At 39.8% G+C, this 15,833-nt stretch overlaps 1 protein-coding gene across 1 annotated transcript in view; it reads right to left on the minus strand.

Annotated features, from left to right (window-relative positions):
• LOC127410277 (monocarboxylate transporter 10-like) overlaps window positions 1-14,246 on the minus strand; it is a 75,258-nt gene extending 61,012 nt beyond the window's left edge. The window contains exon 1 of the mRNA XM_051645465.1: window positions 13,824-14,246. Coding sequence (XP_051501425.1) covers window positions 13,824-14,091 — 268 coding nt within the window. The 5' untranslated portion in view covers window positions 14,092-14,246. The remainder of the gene's footprint in view (window positions 1-13,823) is intronic.
• Window positions 14,247-15,833: the final 1,587 nt, after the last annotated feature.

The raw sequence follows: 15,833 nt of genomic DNA on the forward strand, positions 1-15,833 counted from the left end.
ACAATCATAAGGCTGCAGTTCTCTCGGTTGGTTGTGCATCTTTTTCTTCCACACTTTTTCCTTCCACTCAACTTTCTGTTAACATGCTTGGATACAGCACTCTGTGAACAGCCAGCTTCTTTGGCAATGAATGTTTGTGGCTTACCCTCCTTGTGAAGGGTGTCAATGATTGTCTTCTGGACAACTGTCAGATCAGCAGATCAGTCTTCCCCATGATTGTGTAGCCTAGTGAACCAAACTGAGAGACCATTTTGAAGGCTCAGGAAACCTTTGCAGGTGTTTTGAGTTGATTAGCTGATTGGCATGTCACCATATTCTAATTTGTTGAGATAGTGAATTGGTGGGTTTTTGTTAAATGTGAGCCAAAATCATCACAATTAAAAGAACCAAAGACTTAAACTACTTCAGTCTGTGTGCACTGAATTTATTTAATACACGAGTTTCACAATTTGAGTTGAATTACTGAAATAAATGAACTTTTCCACGACATTCTAATTTATTGAGATGCACCTGTATATGCTATGTTCCCTTACGTTTTAATTCTACTGCCAACAGCAAAACTACTAAGCATTTGCACACAGTAATAGAGTTAAGGTAAACGAAATAATGCAGTGCGATAAACTTATCTGTGTTCTTTTTATTTTATGTGATGCTCCTGTTGTACCTGCTCTGTATGAGACTCGAACTGACGTCCCCAGCATGGGAGGTGGGTGCGCTAACAAGGAGGCTAAAGGCTACAGCCTCTAGTGCACCTCTTGAGGTCAGGAGAGTGAGGTTTATACACATTGCACAGCTATCTATCAGCTGACCACTGTTACACTCACCCCCCTAAACCTCACTCCCATCTGGGTCATGGCACCATTGTGATGCTCCTGTTCTACCTGCTCCATACGGGACTTGAACCGGCATCTCCAGCATGGGAGGCGGGTGCGCTAACAAGGAGGCTAACACTGCACAGCTTTCTACCAGCTGGCTCCTGTTACATTTAGATAAGACAGCAATCTTGATTTGTAGTGACAGTGGAAACACAGAGACCAGATAAATTCGCAGATACTGAAGTATGATCTGAATTATTATGAACACGGATAAAAAGTTGATTTTGAGACTCACCTATGCTACATCTTACAGTGACCTCACATAAATAGATAAAAATACAGAAACAAATAAATACATTTTCTCACACACTTGCACTTTTAATAGCATGTGCTTTTTTTTTTTTGTTCAGGGACCCATTTTGACAATAAAAAAAAAAAAAAATAGTTGTTGATTGGAACCGTTCACACCTACACACTTTCTATATAAATGCATCAAGTGAAAAAAATGATAAAATACATTGCTTCGCAATCGTGAACAGCCAACAGTTAGACTAATAATGAACTATATTACTTGGAAGAAATGTTTATTCAGATTATTACTCAAAATAAATGTAACAATTAACACACATTGTTGTCTTTTATGCATATTGTTTTATAAAAGCAATAATCCAACAGTAAACTCTCTTAACTGCAGAAGAATCTTGCCATTCAGGATTTATCCACAGTTAAGAGGGCTTACTGTTTGATCTCATGGCTTATTGATTTATTCTAAAGCAACAATTGGCTGCCAAAATACCGGTCTAGACAAGCCTTTTGGGCAGGCAGAATGTTTCTTAACATAACAGAACACTTTCGAGCAGCATTATAGGAGTATTTACAGAAAAGTTGCAGATGATTTAAAGGGATTTGATGCTAATGTTTGTGTGCTATTGAACAGAAAATGGAAAATTGTGAGTAGAAAAAACAGAGGTTAGTTCTGAATCAGAATCAGAATCAGAATGAGCTTTATTGCCAAGTATGCTTACACATACAAGGAATTTGTCTTGGTGACAGGAGCTTCCAGTACACAACAATACAAAAACAACAACAAGACTTTTTAAAAAATAATTAAAATTGAATAAAAAATAGAAAAATATTGAAAAGAAAATAGACAATATATATATATATACACACACACACACACACACACATACATACACATACATACATACATATACATATATATATACACATATACATACATACATACATACATACACACATACACATACGTAGTGTAAATCTAAATACAAATCGGTTATGTACAGTGCAAGGGAATGTAATGGCAGAAGAGGTACAATGTGTTGGATAATATAAAAAGATTAAGCTGTGTATTGCACATAGTTATTGCTCAATGGGGCAGTTTTAACTGTTCATGAGATGGATAGACTGAGGGGAAAAAACTGTTCCTGTGCCTGACGGTTCTGGTGCTCAGAGCTCTGAAGCGTCGGCCAGAAGGCAACAGTTCAAAAAGGTAGTGGGCAGGGTGAGTGGGGTCCAGAGTGATTTTTCCAGCCTTTTTCCTCACTCTGGAAGTGTATAGTTCTTGAAGGGAGGGCAGGGGGCAACCAATAATCCTCTCAGCAGTCCGAACTGTCCTTTGTAGTCTTCTGATGTCTGATTTCATAGCTGAACCAAACCAGACAGTTATAGAAGTGCAGAGGACAGACTCAATGACTGCTGAGTAGAACTGTATCAGCAGCGCCTGTGGCAGGTTGAATTTCCTCAGCTGGTGAAGGAAGTACAACCACTGCTGGGCCTTTTTCACAATGGAGTCAATGTGGGTCTCCCACTTCAGGTCCTGTGTGATGGTAATGCCCAGGAACTAAATAAAATGCATATGGCTTTTTCTAAAGGTGAACTGTGCATGTTTTCTGTTCAAATACCCTATGGTATTAAAATACTGGTTGATCTCCCTACAAAAGTGTGAACACTGTGGCTGTTTGAGCATACAGAGAGAACTTTTAATATGCTGCAGCAACAATTCACTCTACAAAAATATATTTCTGAATAAGAAACATCAATTAGTCATGCCAGCAGCATTCATTTTCTTTTGGCAGTTTTTCCAGCATGAGAAGCCCAACGCCAGTACTGTGTTATCTCTTATCTCTGTTGAAACAAGTGTATTCTGACAATGTGAAAATGAGATGCTTGGCCACATGTCACAAAGAGTGACATGTGCAGTGTGTGAGACGTAGATAAAGGCAGACTACAAAACCTTAAAACACAGGTCATTTGGTCCAAAATGTTATATTTTTGACAAAATGTGCATGAATGTCATTGCATAAGATATCAAAATATCAAACCAAGTGGCATTTACTTTTGAAAGATACCACTAGCAGACACTTTTGTCAAGTAACACATTTCACACAAAGATGTTTGTTAGGTTTGAAATGGTAAAATACTGTTAATCCTGAGAGGAACTGACTTCATACATCCACTCAAAATCACCTTGGGAGCAGCTGGATAAAATGAATTACAACAATGGTTCAGAAAACGTTCTGAGGAAAGCTCTCTAGCAGCATTCATTTGCATATTCCACTTGCTTTGATATTTTGCATCTAATGCACTGACATTCAGACATTTTTAAGTGTGCTAAGAGTCCAGCATCCAAATACTTTTTGTCCACTGTATATAATAAAATGTTATTATAGTTAGTAAATAGATAGTGCTGTCAGTTGATTCAAATATTTAATCGCGATTAATCACAGATTTTAAAAGTGCTGAAATTTGACTCTATATATACTTATTTTCCTGTCAAAATGCATTTAGCTCCTTAGAAAAGAAAACAATATGTAACAATAATGTTTTATTTCAATTTTCCAAACAAAGTATTCCACAGTTTAAAGACAAAAATGCACTAAAATAGCACCAATTCACATAACATTAAACATTTCCCAAAGTCTGAGTGGGAGTTTGATTAAATTAAAGAACTAGTCGTTTTAGTATTCATTGCAATAGACATTAAATCTCTTAAACTCTCATCCTCCACAATATTAACTGTGACTATCTACTGTGTTACAGCAATCATGAAGCCACATTAACATGATTCAACCGTTTTGAACTCCACATGAAAACTCCACTTTTTACTGCTTTTAGCGCTGGCACTGCCCACATAATGATACTTCATTTGATCTGTCTGGAACGCAACAATGGTGAAATGCTGATGCTTCACTCCAGCGGGTCATGTGAATGAGGCTGATTACAAGTCCCATCTGGATTTATTCTGATAAACTTTTCCCCATCACTTGATCATTAACATGGAATAAATGTTGTGTTTGTGATGTTTATGTCAGTGTAATGACTCCGGACACATTGTAAAGGTTCTGCCCTATTGTAACCAGTGTTCATAACTCACACAGAGCTGAATAAAATGTCAGTATCTAATGTCAAATTGGTAAATGCGTTAAACATTTTAAATTAATCGCATGCGTTAACACATTAATTTCGACAGCTCTTGAAATAAATGATTTTTTTTTTTACAATATTTACTCACATATACAGTACACCGCGGTAGTTTGAATTAGTCTTAGCTTTCATGGAGCTTTACTTGAGGTTTCCTACACTCTTTACAAAAAAATATGTGGTTTTCTCGCTATTGTTTAACACCATCAAGATTTTACATGAGAATGTATATGGAAATGTGTATACTGTATCTAAGGTCAGTACTTCTTTTGTTTTTAATGATCACCTTTTTGCCTTCACTTGTTCATTTTAAATAGTCCTGCAGTGTGACAACTGACTTAAATCCAAGGTCATGAAAACTGAATTTCTAATCATTATTAAAGAATTAGCAACATGCTGTTTAACCCTTTAAGCTCGAATGGGCCTGATAGGTTAAAACAAAGTCTTGACCAACACAAATAGGTATCGTTTGAAAGCTTAGACGCTCTACTTTACAATGAATTTAGACATTATGACCAAAACTGAACAAGTGCTCTGAAATTTGCAGACAAATCAGAAGTGTTCCGTTTTGATCATTAATTAATAATTTTGCACTGTACATATTATTGTAACAGTAAAAACATAAAACTCATCAAATAGCCATGTTTCATATGTTGTTGGAAAGCTCTTAAAGAGAATAATACAACCAGCCTATTTGTTTTATTCACAGACAAAAATATAGCGAGTAATAGCTAAGTATATGTCATTCACAATTATGTTGGTGTTGCTTATATGCCGCATTTTCACGTATAAATTCACGAAAAATAAAAGGAACATAAAATATCACATACCACTGCTTAGAGGAGATTATCTTTTAAACGAGCCCACACACAAGATAATCAGATGCATAGATCATTAGATAATCAACACAAATCACAATGTTACATATGGTCACCAGGAGATGCCGCCAAATACATGACACAAACTCAATGATGACTCAAATGACACAGAATGAAACTCATTCTGTGAAATCTCATTACTAAAATCATGTCTGCATGCTGTGCAAACCTTTAGTCATTGTTGTGTTTGCATGTGTAATTCGTTTTTATGTACAATTATTATGTTTTATTTGTTTGGAGATGTTTTTGGACACTATGGTAAATTATTTTTGTAATGCTATAACTTTTGATTGCTTTGTCGTATCAAACAAAATTTCTCAGATACAGTTGACATGATTGTGAACAAAACAAAAATGAAATTTGCTGTCTTCTGCTTGTTTCCATTCAAATGGCCTTTTATCGATAAAAATGGTGTGCGTGATGACGTCATGCCTAAAAAAAACACTTTGTCACTTAAGTTTTGGTTTAGCGCAAAAGAAATCTGCCCTGAAGACGTTTCCATTCAGAAATGTGTTTATCGCTAATTCGCTTCCCAGATGTCCCTAATTTTTTTTTTCTGAAGTTTTGGTAAATGGGGAGAGTATTGAGACAGTTCATTGAAATTAACCAGCTTACTGTCATTTTAATTTCACAAATAAATGCAATCCGAAGAGGAGGAATTGCAATCAAAAGGGAGCTGTTGCCCATCTGATGGGACTGTAATATTGGTCCTGATGCTGCGCCTATCGCAGGTTGCCACCAGTTCTGACCCGAAAGCGAATTGTCATGGCCCTGTTCAAGCTGGCAACCTGCACCAATTAGTGGGGGAAACTTTCAGTCTGAGTATAAGGACCATCCTTCGATGTGTATATGCTGTGTGCACATCTATTAAAGAAACTGATGCAGTGTAATATCAGGGTTTACATATGATACATTCCTGATATTCAATAGGCTATTTTGAACAATCATCTAAAGCATCGCCATCACAACTGCATTATGTCCCGCATATTTGTCCAGCAACTTTCAACGACCAACTGAACTCGATTGTCATCTAAAATTAATTTTAGTGTCATAATGCAATTTACATTTTCTGAAGAAGCTCAGCAAATGAGATCCGAGGTAAAGAGGGTTAGATTTAAAATATTTAAACGTTTTAAAATGTTCAAAAGCCAGTTTTCTGAAAGTGAACAAATAGTTCTGAAGTGTAGAAAATGTCATTCAGACGACTTTTTTCGTCTACAGAACAGGGTAAGGCTAATTTAAGTTTGTGTAAAGAAAAGGCATATATAGGTCTAAAAATATAAAAATAAATTCGTTTGGTAATTTATTTTTTTAATATGCGTTTTTCGTTTGGTAATTTATGTAATTTAATATAGGGAATTTTGCCAGCATTTTTTCCAAAGTCAGCTAAACAATAATTTTATAGAACTGGGCTATATGTTAGTGTTCCTAAAAATCACACTGATGTTTTTCTCCTAGTATTGTGCATATATATTTCATTTAAAACATATGTGTCGACATAAGAAAATGTATGTTTTTTTGTATTGTGGGCTAATTCCGTGACTGCCGTCTATTATTTTGAATGGTGTGTAAAAGCAACTTTAATAAATAAACGGATGTCTACCACGATTAAATTAATCGCAAAGAGTGGCCATTCATTTGTTCTCCGTGCACTTGTCGATGTGCATAATACGAGATATTTGTGTTGGCACTCCTGGAAGTGTCATGTTAGGGTTATAGGGTTAATTGGCACTCCTGGAAGTGTCATATTTGCAGATCAGATCTTTATGCCGTTCAGATCAATCCATAATCACATACAATAAATTGGCTTTCAAGGATCCTATACCTTGTTGCCATGATAACACAGGCTAACGATTGGGGTAAATTCCGTCATGTGACAATACATTTTTGCGTTAATGACAATTTTCTCGACACAGTTTTTCGTGACATTTGATGTATCGACATAGAGTTTATGCACTAGAGTTAAACAGAAAAATATTATGTCGACACTTGTGAAATTTTTTCGCAAAAAATCCTTGGATGGAAATGTAGTTATTGAAAACTATTCCACAAGCATTTCTTGTCAACTACACACATGCTGTAGTAAGAATATGACAGTCTTTGTGTACTTCAATAACATTCTGTGAGACAGAAATAAGATAACCAGAGGAAACAGATGTCCCTTCACATAACATCATTACACATAACATCTGTATATTCTGTCCATCACATGCATCTTTACAAGAACATTCATGTACATTTCCTGATCTAAGTGGATTGTGGGAGTGCTCCAAACGCTATCAGCTAATGCTACATGTTGATAGGAAAAGCTACTCTACTGGTGCCACATGTTCTTTGTGTTGACATCATCAGTCAGAGAGAGGATTAACTAAGGAAAACTAAGAAAAGAGGCTTCAAAAGCCCTAGCCTGAAAGTTATCAATAGTTGAGGAAATGTAGGCTTCATGTAGTTTGAAGAGGGCAGTTTTGGTTGCTATGGTATTGCTATGCGGTTGCTAGGAGTTTTCTAAACCGTTGGTATGGCATTGCTAGGTAGTTACTATAGTGTGTTTTATGTGGTTTCCAGACCATAGACAAAAAGACAGATAAATAAATAGACTGATAGTCAAAGATTGTACAATAACAGTGTGTTTTTGGTGGCATCAGACATCAGCAACTGGGAACTGACCAGTGCTGGCACGAGTGGACGTACATGCATGTGTGTGTGTGTGTGTGTGTGTGTCTAAGGACAAGAGACAGCTGGACTTAATGTCTGCTGATGCAATCTTCACCAAACCTTGTGAAGGAAACGATCTATGAAACCTTCGGGCAACAGACACATCATTGTGATTGCTAATTTAAATGACAAAAACTCCCGGCTACAGTATTCAAATTTGACAGATCCTTGTCGCTTGCAAATGTAAAAACACAGCTGATGTTTCACAGCTAATTTTACCTAGTTGTGTTCATGACTAACACATTTCAGCTCTTGTTCGGTCAAACCAGTTAAACATAACTGAGATGACAAAAACCTTCATTAAAATCGCAACGTTTGTTGTTCTCACAGTGACAAATCTCACCTTAAAGGGACAGTTCACCCAAAAAATACAGTTCTGTCAGTATTTACTCACTCTCATGTTGTTCCAAATCTGTATTTTGTTCTTTTTTCAAGGATTTTTTTTTCGCAGCTCTCTTTTAATGAGACCAAGTTTTTCAAGCGCACCATAAAAAGAACCATAAAAGTATAATAAAAGTAGTCAATTTAATTCATACAATATATTCCAAGCCTTCTGAAGACCAATGATAGCTTTGCTGAAATGTAAGCTGTTATTCATGCCACCAAAGCCTGCCACTGTGTCCAGGTGGAAAAAAATGGCACATCAACATCATTGAAGTCAAAATCGCATTGGTTCTTGAGTGTTTAGAAATAGGGATGCACCGATCCGCTCCAATACTGACGTTTTTAAACGGATCGTATCGGTCTAACTAAACTGAACAAAAAAGAGATCTGAATCCTTTAAAGTCCAGATACAAGTTGAAAAATATTAGCAAAGAAAACTGGCTTCTTTTGTACTGATGACTTATACTGGAATTACTGTTAATTTTGCTGCAACATTATCCAGTATACTAGTTAATAATAAAGTGTTTCTTAATAAGCTATACATTTATATTGAAATAATGTGTAGTTAGAGGTTTGTGTTTCTTTACATATTAAAGAGTACTCCCAATTAGGATCACACAATAATGTAAAGATATTCTAAACTGATTATGCAAAACAACAACACTGGTATCGGATCGGTATCGGCCGATACTGAGATTTTCGATATCGGAATCGGATCGGAAGAGAAAAACGGTATCGGTGCATCCCTATTTAGAAATCAAATGTGACCATTTTTAATTCTTGACACAAAATAGCCTATGGGTAAGCTTCGGTGCAGGATAAGATTATCAGTGAATTATTAATGTTCCTCACACAAACCTATCATATGACTTTAGAAGACTTGGAATATAGCGCACAAGTTGCAAGGACACATTTTATGTTTTTTATGGGTTTTATGTTTTTCTGTCCTTTTTAGGGCTTGACAGACATGGCCACTATGAACTAGGGTCGTATGGTAAGAGCGCTTGAAACGACATGAAGGTGAGTAAGCAATGACAGAATTTTCATTATTCCTTTAAACAGCCCTATGAAGACATGGGCCCTTTAATTTCTGCGGACACAGATGGAATCACGGAATCCAGTCATAAAAACATAATTAACTCTTAAACGTGGAATGTCGTGGAATTTGACATATTTGGGATCAAATGAATGTATTAATGCTCAATGAATCAAATTTAAATTGTGATGTGTCCTAGTGTGATGATTAAACCACAAATAAATCTACAGTCTGCATGTGCTGCACGCTTCAAAGGGAGTGTGTGAAACAGCCGCTCATACACTGAGAACACCTCATCAAAAACAGAAACATTTATACTTGACGTGCACCTCAGTTTAACTCTTCTCCAAACGACAGATGGCATTTCATAGAGCCAATAACAAGCTGAATTTTGTTTGAACTCCATTACAACACTCATACTTAATGTGTTATAATACGTTTATTAAACAGTCTTTAAGTAGGGATTATAAGAAAGTCAACACTATAAACACATTAAAACATTCCCTTCTGCTCAACTGTAAGCAGCTGGTTCGCTTCTGATTGCAGATAATATACTGTATGTACTTACATGATCTGTTTCACTGACATCTAGGTAATAACACTCTGTAAAGGACTCAAGATGGCGCCGAGTCTGGCTGCTGTGTTGCGAGCTCCGACACAACATAGTAGTGTCTTGGATGTTGTCTGCCTTATTGTCTACGACAGACAAACACTTTTGGACATTGGTTCAGCAATCACACACCGTAAACCGGACTTCAAATTTCTCAATGCCGACCCGCTGTTTACAAACACGCAAGCGGAGCCCTTTGTCTGGGCAGCACGGCCGCGGAAACGCAAAAGGAAAAGGGGAAACAGAGCCGGCGTTTTCATCAGAGTAAAATGCCGCGAAAATCGACCCCCGCTACCCACTATTCTACTGGCAAATGTTCAGTCTCTGGATAACAAGCTCTGCGAGCTGAAAGCGCGGATCTCTTTCCAACGAGAGACGAGGGACTGCTGCATTATCTGCCTTACGGAAACTTGGATGTCTGTGGAGATTCCAGATTCAGCCATTGAACCCGCGGGGTTCTCTGTGCACCGAGCGGACAGAGCGAAAGACCTCTCAGGTAAAAGCAGAGGTGGTGGTGTATGTTTTATGATCAACAAATCCTGGTGTGATCAGAGGAACGTACATTCTATCAAGTCTTTCTGCTCTCCTGATCTGGAATTTCTCATACTTCTGTGTCGACCATTCTGGCTACCGAGGGAGTTCACAGCGGTCATTATCACTGCTGTGTACATCCCCCCCACAAGCCGACACAGACCGGGCACTCAAGGAACTGTATGGGAGTATAAGAGAGCAGGAAACCGCGCACCCTGAGGCCGCGTTCATTGTGACCGGGGACTTTAATAAAGCCAGTTTCAAATCAGTCGCACCAAAATACCACCAGCACATTAGTTTCAACACACGAGGGGACCGGGTTTTGGACCATTGCTACTCTCCCTTCTGGGATGGCTACAAATCCCTCACCCGCCCACCATTTGGCAAATCGGATCACTCGTCCGTTCTGCTTCTGCCCGCTTACAGGCAGAGACTGAAACAGGAAGCACCCACCCTCAGAACGATCCAGTGCTGGTCGGACCAATCAGACTCTGTGCTACAAGACTGTTTTGATCACATGGACTGGGAGATGTTCCGGTCCGCCTCTGATGATGACATTGAGCTTTACGCTGATAGCGTAATGTGTTTCATCAAAAAGTGCGTGGAGGACGTGGTTCCGACCAGAACAATACGGATCTATCCGAATCAGAAACCATGGATAAATAACGATGTTCGCGCGGCACTTAATGTGCGGACCTCCGCTTTTAATTCCGGGAACGTGGAGGAGCATAAACAAGCCAGTTATGCCCTCCGAAAAACTATCAGAACCGCAAAACGGCAGTACAGGAGCAAGATTGAAGGACAGTTTAACACCACCAACTCTAGAAGCATGTGGCAGGGAATTAACATCATCACGGACTTTAAAGGGAATAAAAACTCCGCCATGAACACCGCTGCCTCTCTCCCGGATGAACTAAATAATTTTTGTTTTCGTTTTGAGGGAAATAACACCGCCCTCACGGAGAGAGCTCTCACGGCCGAAGCTACAGAGGTTAGTCCACTCTCCGTCTCTGTAGTGGATGTAACACGATCCTTCCGATGGGTGAATATCCGCAAAGCCGCGGGCCCAGACGGCATTCCGGGTCGCGTCATCAGAGCGTGCGCGAACCAGCTGACTGGTGTTTTTATGGACATTTTCAACCTTTCCCTCTCTTTGTCTGTAGTCCCCACATGCTTTAAAACATCCACCATTGTGCCTGTACCAAAGCAATCCAAAATCACTTGCTTAAATGACTGGCGTCCTGTTGCTCTGACCCCCATCATCAGCAAATGCTTTGAGAGACTAATCAGAGATTACATCTGCTCTGTGCTGCCTCTCTCTCTTGACCCATTGCAGTTTGCTTACCGCAACAGCCGCTCCACTGATGATGCCATTGCATCTGCAATACACACTGCTCTCTCCCACCTGGAAAAAAAGAACACTTATGTGAGAATGCTGTTTGTAGACTACAGCTCAGCATTCAACACCATAGTGCCCTCCAAGCTAGATGAGAAACTCCGGGCTATGGGCTTAAACAGCTCGCTGTGCAGCTGGATCCTGGACTTCCTGTCAAGCAGACGCCAGGTGGTTAGAATAGGCAGCAACATCTCCTCATCACTGACCCTCAACACTGGAGCCCCGCAGGGCTGAGTTCTCAGCCCACTCTTGTATTCCTTGTACACACATGACTGTGTGGCAACACATAGCTCCAATGCCATCATTAAGTTTGCTGATGACACGACGGTGGTAGGTCTGATCACTGACAATGATGAAACAGCCTACAGAGAGGAGGTGCACACTCTGACACACTGGTGTCGGGAGCACAACCTCTCCCTCAACGTCAGTAAGACAATGAGCTTGTGGTGGACTTCAGAATAAAAGACAGAGAATACAGTCCCATCACCATCAATGGAGCACCAGTGGAGAGAGTCAGCAGCTTCAAGTTCCTGGGTGTCCACATCACTGAGGAACTCACATGGTCCGTCCACACTGAAGTCGTTGTGAAGAAGGCTCATCAGCGCCTCTTCTTCCTGAGACGGCTGAGGAAGTTTGGAATGAACCGCCACATCCTCACACGGTTCTACACCTGCACTGTAGAGAGCATCCTGACTGGCTGCATCTCCGCCTGGTATGGCAATAGCACCGCCCACAACCGCAAAGCACTGCAAAGGGTGGTGCGAACTGCCAGACACATCATCGGAGGTGAGCTTCCCTCCCTCCAGGACATATATACCAGGCGGTGTGTGAAAAAAGCTCGGAGGATCATCAGAGACTCCAGCCACCCGAGCCATGGGCTGTTCTCACTGCAACCATCAGGTAGGCGGTATCGCAGCATCAGGACCCGCACCAGCCGACTCCATGATAGCTTCTTCCCCCAAGCAATCAGACTTCTGAACTCTTGATCTCCCACGATCAAATACATCAGCACTGCGCTTTATGACCCTTACTCTTATACCTCACACCGGAGTGTCATAAATTATATTATTATTATATTATATTCTCTCTTAATAACTGACTATCGACCGACAGCTGAATGTCAATACACTACAATACTGTACATTCTGTATATACTATATATACTTTTTTATACATTTTATTTTGTATTTTTATTGAATAATGTGTATCTATATAGTGTGTATTGTATACTGTACAGAGTATGTTATTATTTGTATATTGTTGAGTGTAATTATGTGTATAACAGATGTTTAAATTGTGTTGTAAATCTGATGTTTATTGTAAATTGGTATATGTCTCATCACTGTCACGACTGCTATGTTGATCGGAACTGCACCCAAGAATTTCACACACCATTGCACTTGTGTATATGGCTGTGTGACAATAAAAGTCATTTGATTTGATTTGATTTGATATCTGTAATGATTTTACAAAGGAAAAGGATGAAAACAATAAGATGTTTTCAAGGCAACAATTTGATTTGATTAAAGGCGTTATAAAGACCTTGAAAGACCTTGAAAGGTTTGTTTCAACAACCGTGCATTGTGAAGTAAATTCATGTGTGCTGAGAGATGTTTTCAGAGTTAATGTTCACTATAAGTGTAGAAGAGCTCAAGTGGATGTGTGATATATTGGGAAATTAATGATTAACAGACTCCAAGTGTTTCATCTTCAGACTGGCTTTGATAAAAACTGACCCATATTGTGTGACAACATGCCCCGCTAAAGGTCAACATGACTCTTTATCCCTGGCCAATGACGACAACTTCTTTTCTACACACACAAAAAATGAGTTCAAAAACAACCCAACCCAACCTCGGTCCCTTTTGTGAACGTCCTTGGATCTGATTTGAGGATCTCCCGGTAACACGCGTTATTTGACGTCATTACAGTACGCGTGCACGAGCTTCTTCACGCGCAGAGTGCAGCACGACTTTTCTTGACAAACGGAACTCACTCATCAGTCGCTGTTTACCTGTTTTGAAGCGGAGGTCTTCGTCGTTCTCGGAGCCGAACTCTTTCAGCAGAGACACGAACAAGATGCCGAACGCGTTCTGGATCCCGAACACCGAGCCGTTGCACCACATAGCGGCCAGCATCACCACCCAGCCCCATCCGCCCTCCGGGGGCTCCAACTCTGCCGGTTCGGACGGTGGGGCTTTGTCGTCGCTCAGGGCGAGTTTACTGCCCCCGTTCTCGCGCTTCACCTCCGGCTGCTCCGCGTCTGTTTGACTGTCAGTCATGCTGGATGTCTAACTGAAACTCTGTGCTAGACAAACATCTCCGAGCAGCTGCAGTGATGTACAGTTCTGCTGCTGGTGTGTAAATATAGATAGAGCTGGAAGAGGCGGGGCTACAAGCCCACTGGCTGAGCATGGATCAGATTCAATCTAAAGAAGTTATCATAACCCATATCTGCGCTGCACTGGCACATGCTTTATAGGTGCACTTTATGCAGTAATAAACTACAGTGATATAACAGCTGCAAATGACACATGAATAACCATCCTAAATATTTATTATTAAGTAAATGCACAATTTGAATAAATACAGTTTGAATGTAAAAAAAAACCCCACATCTCTCCAGTACAATGGCAGTATTGTATTTCTGCACACCACAGAGACTCCAGCAATCCTGCAGCTGGACTGCATTAAGACTACATCAATTAGTCTACATCACCACACACAAATGCCCTCTAGTTGAGAAGTAAAGTGCTGCACACAGGGCCCAAAATTAAAGGCATTGTTCATCCAAAAATGAAAATTCTCTCATCATGAAATGAAGATTTTTATAAGCACATTTCAGCTCTGTTTGTCCATACAATGCAAATAAACATGTGTTTGACAGTCCAAAAGTCATATTTAGGCAGCATAAAAGTAATCCACATGACTCCAGTCAATCAATGAATGTCTTCTGAAGCAAACCGATAGGATGGTGTAAGAAACAAATCGATGATTAGAAAGTTTTTAACTTTAAATCGTTGCTTCTGGCCAGCGCTGGGATGCTGTTTGAAATGACCTAACTCTCACGTGACGGTCTTTCTTCTGTTGTAAACAAAGCGCACGTTTCCGACTTCCGACTTCTTTTGAGCCATTCAGAGGTGGACTTACTCCGATGCTTTGGATCATTGTCTTGCTGCATAATCCAGTTGCACTTGAGCTTCAACTCACAGACTGATGATGGACATTCTCCTTTAGGATTTTCTGGTACAGAGCAGAATTCATGTTTCCCTCAAAGTCGCTCTGAAGCAGTAAAGCATCCCCACACCATCACACTACCACCACCATGCTTGACCGTAGGTATGATGTTCTTTTCGTGGAATTCTGTGTTTGATTTACGCCAGATGTAACAGGACTCCTGTCTTCCAAACAGTTCCACTTTTGACTCATCAGTCCAAAGAACATTCTCCCAAAAGGTTTGAGGATCAAGGTGTGTTTTGGCAAAATTCAGACGAGACTTAATGTTCTTCTGGGTTAGCAGTGGTTTTTGCCTCGCCACTCTTCCATGGATGGCATTTTTGGCCAGTGTCTTTCTGATAGTGGAGTCATGAACAGTGACCTTTATTGATGCGAGAGAGGCCTGCAGTTCCTTGGCAAATACTTTTTTACAGCACTGTACCTTTGCACAACGAAATTCTGTGGGCGAAGAAGGCATGGGCGGACATTGAGCACATTTGCAAAAAACAAATAGCCAGACAGCCTCTTTTTAATGCTGCACTTTATATTCTGTGAGAGTCAGGTAAAAATAAATGATATCCTTGTCCATTGTGAATATTCAGTGTAGCTGTGTATGAAGCTCTGCCCACTCAGAGGTCACTGCCAAATCAAGCAACTTCCTATTGGTCAACATGGTGAATTCGCCTGTCAAAGTTCACCAAACTTGAACTCAATGCAAAATCCATTGAGAAGAAATTCTTAAACTCCGGACATCTATATAGCACAAAATTCATGGTTGTGCAGATTCCCTTTGACTGTATTTCGCCCA

Source organism: Myxocyprinus asiaticus, chromosome 19 (genome assembly GCF_019703515.2).
Source record: "Myxocyprinus asiaticus isolate MX2 ecotype Aquarium Trade chromosome 19, UBuf_Myxa_2, whole genome shotgun sequence".
Lineage (NCBI taxonomy): Eukaryota > Metazoa > Chordata > Actinopteri > Cypriniformes > Catostomidae > Myxocyprinus > Myxocyprinus asiaticus.